Genomic DNA, 9,537 nt, shown 5'->3' with positions numbered 1-9,537 from the left:
GAGTTGCTGTCCCTGGAGGTGTTGAAGCAAAGCCTGGCTGAGGCACTTAGTGCCATGGTCTGGTTGACAGGATAAGGCTGGGTGCTAGGTTGGTCTGGATGGTCTTGGAGGTAACTTCCAACCTGGTTAATTCTATGATTCTAAACCTTAATTTCTCTCAATGCCTGTAGAGGTTGATTAGCAGGACATGTGAGGTTAGTGAGGGTAAAAGCATTGCTCCTATCCACAGGCTGGCTGGAACTCCTGAGGGCTTCCATCTCCCTATCTTTCCCCTATAGAAGCTCACTGCTTTGGGATACTCCTTTGTCCCACAGAAAAGTCCTTTTTCTGAGCTGCTAACAAACTGAACTCACATGTGCTATACAGAAGCCTTCAGCTGATGTCTTACTAAGTTACTACATTCAGGGAATGTTACAGAAAAGATAGGTGTGGGGAGAAAAAACACAGCTTAGCATAGCCCTGATGTGCTAACTCCTTCCTGTAGGATGCAGGCATTTAGCGGTTATAGAGGGAATTTAGGAGTTGAATCTGGAAGTCAACCCTGAGAAAGATGAGAAGGAATGCTTATTTGCAACAATACTTGGGAACATACTACAGTGACACTTGGCTGTCGTGGTAGTCAGCACTCTTTGGAATGGTTTGGAGATCTGGTTAGTTAAATGCATAGAATGCATACAGAGTATTCAAGTTTAGTAGGATGTTGTACTGTGAAATCTAACTGCCAAGAGAAATAGAAATCTCAACATGAAAATCACAGAACCATGGAATGGTTGAGGTTGGAAGGAATCTTTAGAGGTCATCTGATTGAACCCCTCTGCTCAATTAGGGCTGCCTAAAGCCAGTTGCCCAGGGACATGTCTAGATCACTTTTTAGTATTTTCAAAGGGGGATACTCCTCAGCCTCCCTGATCAACCTGCGCCACTGCTCAGTCACCCTCACAGTGGGAAAGTGTTTCCTGATGATCGCATGGACCCTCTCAAGTTTCATTTTGTGTCTGCCGCTTCTTGTCTGCTGTCACTGGGCATCACAGAAAAGGGCCTGGCTCTATCTCCATCACACCCTCCTGCCAGGTATTTGTATACATTGGCAAGATCCTCCCTGAGTCTTCTCCAGGCTGAAGAGCCACAGCTCTCTCAGCCTTTCCTCATGGGAGGGATGCTTCAGTTGCTTAGTTGTATTTGTAGCCTTTTGATGGACTCTACCCAGTATTTCCATTTATTTATTGTTAAAGGTATTTTTAACTTCCAAAATCAGTGCCAGTCTGTTTTCTGTGGCTGTTTTACCCCCTTTCCCTCTTTCTACCTTATTCTTTTCTTTTAAAAGGGGAGGAAGGAGGCATCCTATATTTCATATTGTTCTGTTTGGCTTTGGGTCTCCAGGAAGGTCTAAACTAGAACACTCACTATCTGCTCAACCAGCCCATACTTCACAAGCTTCTCTATGAGGATCTTATGAGAAACACATTGAAAGCCTTGTTCAAGTGTAGGTAGACAATATCCACTGCTATCCTCTTGTCTACCAGGCCATTTTTTTTCATTACAGAAGGTTATCAAGTTAGTGAAACACAAATCCCTCCTCAAAACACAAACCTCCTCATGGTTTTCTTCTTGTTCATTTCCCAGAAATTGTTCCAAGTTCCATCACTTTCCCAGAAATGGAGGTGAGGCTGAGCAGCCCATAGTTCCCTGGGTCCTCCTTTTTACCTTTTCTGAGCACAGGACATTTGTTTTCCTCCTATATTCAAGCACTTCTCCCAGACATCATGATCAATCCAAGATTATCAAGGGGTGCCTTGCAATGAGATCTGCCAGCAGCCTCAACACTCATGGGTGCCTCCCATCAGTGATATAGACCTAGATAAAATGTTGGTGAGGGGTTTCCAAGTCAATAAAAATTGTGATTGCCTAGCAGGATGGGAATCCTCTAAATCTGTGATCTCAGATCACTGTTTTGAGTGAACATTCAAATGCCTGTAATGCAGATGCACTTTGCACATGATACACTAGATAAAGATTGCCATGGGTGCATCAGTGGGCTGCTGGATAAAGCAGAGGTTGCTTCTTGCAGAGGAAGAACCATTCAGGAACAGTAAAGAATACCAAAATCTTTTCAGTAGGGATAATGCAAAAAGAAGTCTGGTTTAGTTTTGTTTTGGTTTATTTTTTTTTTCTAAAAGGAGGAAATTTTCTCATTTAAACAGTTTCACAGAGGCACAGAAAAACAATTCTTAGGCCTGCTGCAACTGTACCTAAGCAACAAAGGTATTTGTTTTCACACCACCAATGTTTGTCCCTGAGTGTGGGAAAACTGCATTGTTTTAACATTGCTGAAGAAAGTATTTGCTTTATTAGAAATGGTGTTTCAGAGAAGAGTGAAATGTCCCTTTGAAGCCAGTCAGCTGGAGGACAATGAAAGCATAGTAACCACAGAGCAGAAAATGCATCCTTCCATGGTCATTGCTTTCTTGACATGCCAACAATCTGGAAGTGAAGCAATGTCAGATCATAACTTTGAAAACTCTCCTAATTCAATGTGCTCCACTATAAGCTTGCATATATTGAATTGTAGTGGTGCTAGCATGTGTGTTAGAGCTTCAAGAAGCTTACATTAAACGTGCAAGGAAGAGGAGCAAGACATGTGCAATACAGCGCCACAGAGACGAGTCTGTGCTTACAAAGAACAAAGTGTGGTTTCACATTATTCCCCATCATTTTCTTCAAAGGAATCAGTTCCCACTTCTTCATAGTCTTTCTCCAGGGCAGCTAGGTCCTCTCGGGCCTCTGCAAATTCTCCCTCCTCCATACCTTCACCCACATACCAGTGAACAAAAGCTCTTTTGGCATACATCAGGTCAAACTTATGGTCGAGCCTTGCCCAAGCTTCTGCAATGGCTGTGGTGTTGCTCAGCATGCAGACTGCTCGCTGAACTGGGGCTAGGTCTCCACCAGGAACTACTGTAGGAGGCTGATAGTTGATCCCAACCTGGAAACAGGAAAATGAGAGAAGGTTGTAAACAGGCAAGAGCAGAAAGCAGTCAAAGAGCTGAAAAAAGATCTGAGTAAAGTTACAGATGCTGTGATAAGGGCCTGTGGAGCAACTGAAGGAGCTGAGGCTGATTAGTTTGCAAAAGAGGAGGCTGAGGGGAGACCTCATTGCTCTTTGCAACTACCTGAGAGGATGTTGTGGAGAGGTTGCTGCTGGCCTCTTCCCACTGGTAATTAGTGATAGAAAAAGAGGGAACAGCCCCAAGCTGCAGCAGGAAGCAGAGCAGGGTTAGACTGGACATTAGGAATACTTTTTTCCCAGCAAGAGTGATCAAGCATTGGAATGTGCTGCCCAGGGAGGTGGAGGAGTCACCAACCCTGGATATGTTTGAAGGTCATTTGGATGTGGTGCTTGGGGATATGGTTTGTGGTGAACCTTGTAGAGTAGGTTCTGGGTTGGACTTTTCCTGAGGGGCATTTCCAACCAGAATGTTCCTGTGATTCTGTACAGTGATGCCATTGTCGACGCTACCAAACAGCAATGCCATAAAAACCAAAAGCAGTATTACAGATGGTGACTTTCATGTCTCTCTTAGTCTTCTGTTTAATTTACCCTGGCAACTTTATAGCTTTATTAACAGCTACTCAGCACTGAACATACAATTTCAGCAAGACACCTGATAGAGACTAATACAGAAAGTTGGCTCCTGGTCAAAAGTTTTTATTCTTAGGCCAGCTGTTTGTATGACAAATGTTCTTTCCCTACTAATGTCTGTATGGTAATTGAAATTCTGTTTCCCAACATTGCTATGTAGCCAGTGGTGAGAGGCTGTATAATATATCTGTGTGAGGGCCCTAACAGGCAGATACCCTAATATCAGCATTTCAGGATATCAGGTAGTGGCAGGACTAGGGGGAGTGGAGCAAAGCTGGAGGTGGGGAGAGTCAGACTGGAGGTGAGGAGGAAGTTGTTGAGCATGAGAGTGGTGAGAATCTGGAATGGGTTGCCCAGGGAGGTGGTTGAGGCCCCATTCCTGAAAGTGTTTAAGGCCAGGCTGGATGAGGCTTTGGGCAGCCTGGTCTAGGGTAGGGTGTCTCTGCCCATGGCAAGGAGGTTCGAACTAGATGACCATTGTGGTCACTTCCAACCCTGACTGATTCTATGATTCTATGATACCCTAATATCAGCATTTCCTTTATTAATTGCATTGGGTTTGGTATTTCCTTATTTTTGTTCCCTAGATGTTGTTTTAGAGGGAACACTCCCTGGCTTTTCCGAAATTCAGGTCTGGAATTGTGCTAGTTTGAAGCTAGCTGGAATGTTTTGGTGAGAAGGATTAGATCACACGCTGTGAAAGAGAAACAGTGGTGATGTCTATATCACTCATAGGCTTGCTGAGCTGTGTAAGAACAAGAGTATAAACATAGATAAGGTGTTCAGGCGTTCAGGCACTGCCTGAGCTCTGGGCTGCATTTTTCTGTCTAACCTCACCCTCCATCTCTCTGATTAATCCACTTGATTCCTGACCTCCCTGGCCGACCCTCCATTCTTCCTTGGAGCACAAGGCAATGTCTGGGGTAAGGTTGAGGGGTGGGAGAAGGTGGAAGGGTGGTTCAGAGCTCCTCCTGGGTACTCAGGTTTCTGGAAGGTCTGTTGTGGTTTTGTATTCCCTTTTACCTTGTCTATTTCTGTATGTACTGTAAATATTTGTTTGTATGTTGAGCTAAGCTGTAAATAATAAGCTTCATTAAATTCCTAGAGCTGGCTGAGTCTAGTCTGGGTGATTTCCAGAGTGGTGGGGGGACAAGTAACAACCAAACCATCACAGGAATTAATACTTCTTAAAATTTAAAGTCATAGATGCTTCAGATTTCCACTTCCATAAGTATCTAGGAGCCTGTGTAAATGGGATGTCTGAAGGAGAAGGGGCACCTTTTATGCAGATGTATCTCTTGTATGTTCTTTCCTCTCACAAGTGGGAAACACAGGATCTAAAACTGTAAATACAAATTTTTCACTGGATTGAAATTGCCCTTTAAACAACAAAGAGAAGTTCATGGCAGCTGTACTCACTTTGAAACCTGTTGGACACCAGTCAACAAACTGGATAGTTCTCTTGGTCTTGATGGCAGCAATTGCTACGTTGACATCTTTGGGAACCACATCACCGCGGTAAAGCATGCAGCAGGCCATGTACTTCCCATGTCTTGGGTCACACTTCACCATCTGGTTGTGAGGCTCAAAGCAGGAGCTGGTGATTTCAGCCACTGAGAGCTGCTCGTGATGGGCTCTGTCAGAGGAGATAATGGGGGCATAGGTCACCAGGGGGAAGTGGATGCGTGGGTAGGGCACCAGGTTTGTCTGGAACTCTGTCAGATCCACATTGAGGGCTCCGTCAAAGCGCAGTGAGGCGGTGATGGAGGAGACAATCTGGCTGATGAGACGGTTCAGGTTGGTGTAAGTAGGGCGCTCTATGTCCAGGTTTCGGCGGCAGATGTCATAAATGGCCTCATTATCCACCATGAAGGCACAGTCCGAATGCTCCAGGGTTGTGTGTGTGGTCAGGATGGAATTGTAGGGCTCCACCACTGCAGTGGAGACCTGAGGGGCTGGGTAGATGGCAAATTCCAGTTTGGACTTCTTTCCATAATCCACTGAGAGGCGTTCCATCAGCAAAGAGGTGAAGCCAGAGCCAGTTCCCCCACCAAAGCTGTGGAAGATCAGGAATCCTTGCAGACCAGAGCAGGCATCAGTCTAGGAAAGAGAAAGTGAAAGAATGGGGCCTGAAGAAGAATGAAAAGACATTGTTCTGAGCTGAAGGAGAGTGCAGTCATCAGCAATATGCAGCATAGAATTCATGCCAGGTTTTGTTGGGAAAGGCCTGATGATAATCCTGCCATTTGCTTTCCTCACTGGTTCAAGTTATGACATAAAAACTGGACTTGTGTCTGCAGCCAAGTGGGGTTTGGTCTCTTCTGCCAGGCAACCAGCAACAGAACAAGGGGACACAGCCTCAAATTGTGGCAGGGGAGGTCTAGGCTGGATGTTAGGAGGAAGTTGTTGTCAGAGAGAGTGATTGGCATTGGAATGGGCTGCCCAGGGAGGTGGTGGAGTCACTGTCCCTGGAGGTGTTGAAGCAAAGCCTGGATGAGGCACTTGGTGCCGTGGTCTAGTTGATTGGCTAGGTAGGGCTAGGTGCTAGGTTGGACTAGATGATCTTGGAGGTTTCTTCCAACGTGGTTGATTCTGATTCTACGATTCTCTCACTGAAGTTCATACCTCTTTTAGTTAGTCTAGATGAAACCAGCACTGCAGAACCACCTAACCCACCCTGCTGTGCTAACCATGAAGAACTGCATATCCAGAACCACGTTTTAAGAATATTCAAAGGCATACAGCTCAGCTAGGCAGTGAACTAATGAAATTCTAGTTTTTGGACTAGTAATGATGTCTCTCTATGTCTTTGTGCTAGTGGGTGATTTCCAAAGTAGGGGGGGGACAAGTAACACCCAAACCACCACAGTCTTGCAATCTCTTTTCTGAAGCACAGTGTCATTTGCAGCTAACAAGCTCCTATTCTGCTCTTCTTTTGTCTGCAGAATCCGAACTGCTGCTTCAAATCTAGTGGGACCTACCAGCTTCCGGACACGATCCAGCACCACGTCAATGCTTTCTTTGCCAATGGTGTAGTGGCCACGGGCATAGTTGTTAGCTGCATCTTCCTTTCCAGTAATCAGCTGCTCTGGATGAAAAAGTTCCCGGAAGGTGCCAGCCCGCACTTCATCTGAACAAGAAAGAGAACCTGTAAGAAGCTGCATGGCTGTGCCCCAGTGCCAACGAGCTCTGGTGACTGTTGGCATTGGTGCAAGCTTTCACTTATGGGAGGCCATGACCCCCAAAAGCAGATGCTGATAGAGAAAGGATTTTCTTTTTTTCATTGTTGCCTTCTGCTGGTTTATGATATGACTTGTGTCCAGCCACAGAGTTTGTTATCTTCTCATGAACTTGTCAGTTGTACAGCCTGATGCAGACAAGTCACCATGTAAAAAAAGTGAGAACATCAAGTTTCCCTGTTGCTCCAGTTATTAGAGATCTTTCTGTTCCTGGAAGGAAACCTTCAGGCTCCCATTTGGAATCCTAATCTCAGAAAAGCAGAATTTGAATGGCAAAAATATCAGGATAAACAAACCCAAGAGGCACATGTTTGTGCAGTCATAGAAACCATGTGTACCAGCTATGAAACTGCTGTGGCTCCTGCTCCTCTGGTGTTGGCAACACCTGGGACAGAGTCTGATTTTCTGTGTCACAAGAACATTATTTTCATGCTTTCTTCCAGTGGTAGACCAAGATACAAAGGGTGTGTCCAGCAGATCAAGGGAGGTTCTCTTGCCCCTCCACTCTGCCCTAGTGAGGCCCCACCTGTAATACTGCATCCAGTTCTGGACTCCCCAGTTCAAGAGGGAGAGAGTCCAACACAGGACTACAAGGATACAGAAGGGACTGGAGCACTGCCTGATGAGGAAAGGCTGAGAGCCCTGGGGCTGGCTAGTCTGGAGAGGAGAAGGCTGAGAGGGGATCTCAGCAATGCCTATGAATAGCTGAGGGCTGAGGGTCAGGAAGGAAGGGACAGAGACAGCCTCTGCTCACTTGTGCCCTGGCATAGGACAAGGGGCAGTGGACGGAAACTACAGCACAGGAAGTTGCACCTCAACATGAGGAAGAACTTCTTGACTGTAAGGATCCCAGAGCACTGGTACAGGCTGCCCAGAGAGGTTGTGGAGTCTCCTTCTGTGGAGCCTTTGCAGCCCTGTCCAAATGTGTTCCTGTGCGACCTGTGCTGGATTCTCTGGTCCTGCTCTGGCAGCAGGGTTGGACTGGAAGATCTCCAGAGGTCCCTTTCAACTGCTAACATCCTGTGAGCCTGTGAAGTTTTGATGGTGAGTTTGACCACAAGCATCAGGAAATTGGTGTTGCCAAACAGAGGCATTCAGGTAAGTGCTGCCACTCCATAGCTGATGAGGAGCAGCTGTATGCTGTAAAGGGGCAGTGGAAGGTGTGCAGAGGTCCCTTCCAGACTGTTAACATCCTGTGATCCTGTGCTTTCAACGAGTGGAAACTGATGGCACACCATGCTAATGTTAGGAAGAAGAAACTCTCTTCCATTTTCCAGGTTTATTTCTGTACTGACCTACTACAGTTGGTTCCAAGTCCACCATTACAGCCCTTGGTACGTGCTTCCCAGTGACTGTTTCACTGAAAAATGTGGTGAAAGAGTCGTCACAGTTGAGTTTATCCTGCAGATCCTTGAAGGTGCCATCTGGCTGAATGCCATGCTCCAGGCAAAAGAGTTCCCAGCACGCATTTCCTATCTGAACTCCAGCCTGGCCAACATGAATAGAGATGCACTCACGCTGGGGAGAGAGAGCAGAAACAGGATCAGAAAAGACAATGCACATTAGTCCTCCTAGGGATTCCTTTTTCCCAGTGCATTGCTTTTCAAAACAAGTGGTGAATTATCTCTTATCAGCATTTCATTTGGTTCCTCAACCCCATGACCACCAGTCAGACAGTGCCTGTGCATGCCAGGTACTGGGATGGTTCTTTCAAAATTGAGCTCTGTGTGCTGTAATGAATGGATATATAAAAATAGGCAGGGGAAAAAATCCCTGTTACACAAACTCCACCTTTTCTCCTGTAGACTGACCCTGTTAAGAAGCACATCCCAGTTTAGTTTATTTTTACTTCTGGCTGGAACCTGACACAGCTATGTGTTATCATTCAACCTTATATAACCCAAGACAGGTGATGTTTTCTGATCCTTTTACCCTCTAGAAGCTAGATTGGAAACTTGGAAGATCTGCTTTAAGTAATATTCATCTCAGGAAATTATTGCACATTCAGTTGGAAAAAAAGTGTTCCTTCAAGCTGCTAAGCAGCTCTGAATCTTGCATTGCTGGGGCATGGCTTGTTCAGGCAGCGTCATTGCAACATAGCATGTGTATTTGCATAATTTTGAGCATAGGACCTGTGGTAGCCAGGAACTTTTTAATTAAAAGAAAACAATGTGTGTAACACAGTTACCCCTCAGTTTAGGAGGGACATTGAGATGCTTCAGCGTGTCCAGAGAAGGGTGACGAGGCTGGTGAGAGGCCTTGAGCACAGCCCTATGAGGAGAGGCTGAGGGAGCTGGGATTGGTTAGCCTGGAGAAGAGGAGGCTCAGGGGTGACCTTATTGCTGTCCACAACTACCTGAGGGGTGGTTGTGGCCAGGAGGAGGTTGCTCTCTTCTCTCAGGTGGCCAGCACCAGAACAAGAGGACGCAGCCTCAGGCTGTGCCAGGGGAGATTTAGGCTGGAGGTGAGGAGAAAGTTCTTCCCTGAGAGAGTCATTGGACACTGGAATGGGCTGCCCGGGGAGGTGGTGGAGTCGCCGTCCCTGGAGCTGTTCAAGGCAGGATTGGATGTGGCACTTGGTGCCATGGTCTGGCCTTGAGCTCTGTGGTAAAGGGTTGGACTTGATGATCTATGTGGTCTCTTCCAACCTTGGTGATA

The 9,537-nt window shown here is 46.2% G+C and overlaps 1 protein-coding gene across 1 annotated transcript; it reads right to left on the bottom strand.

Moving 5' to 3' along the window:
- Positions 1–2,698: 2,698 nt before the first annotated feature.
- On the bottom strand, positions 2,699–8,394 carry TUBA8 (tubulin alpha 8). The gene is made up of 4 exons (XM_064154820.1): positions 8,175–8,394; positions 6,622–6,770; positions 5,060–5,740; positions 2,699–2,983 (listed from the first exon to the last, which is right to left on the bottom strand). The coding sequence occupies exons 1-4, from the start codon at positions 8,200–8,202 to the stop codon at positions 2,699–2,701; spliced, it is 1,143 nt and encodes a 380-aa protein (XP_064010890.1). The 5' UTR covers positions 8,203–8,394.
- Positions 8,395–9,537: the final 1,143 nt, after the last annotated feature.

Source organism: Pogoniulus pusillus, chromosome 15 (genome assembly GCF_015220805.1).
Source record: "Pogoniulus pusillus isolate bPogPus1 chromosome 15, bPogPus1.pri, whole genome shotgun sequence".
Classification (NCBI taxonomy): Eukaryota; Metazoa; Chordata; class Aves; order Piciformes; family Lybiidae; genus Pogoniulus; species Pogoniulus pusillus.
Note: the sequence above shows the minus strand (reverse complement) of the source record. Positions and strands in the feature narration are given on the sequence as shown.

Coding starts and splice junctions, on each gene's coding strand:
- TUBA8 (XM_064154820.1), bottom strand. CDS start 8,202: ATGGTGGACTTGGAACCAACTGTAGTAG. Junction 6,771..8,174: donor CTTGGAACCAACTGTAGTAG/GTCAGTACAGAA, acceptor TTTCTTGTTCAG/ATGAAGTGCGGGCTGGCACC. Junction 5,741..6,621: donor TGGATCGTGTCCGGAAGCTG/GTAGGTCCCACT, acceptor TCTCTTTCCTAG/ACTGATGCCTGCTCTGGTCT.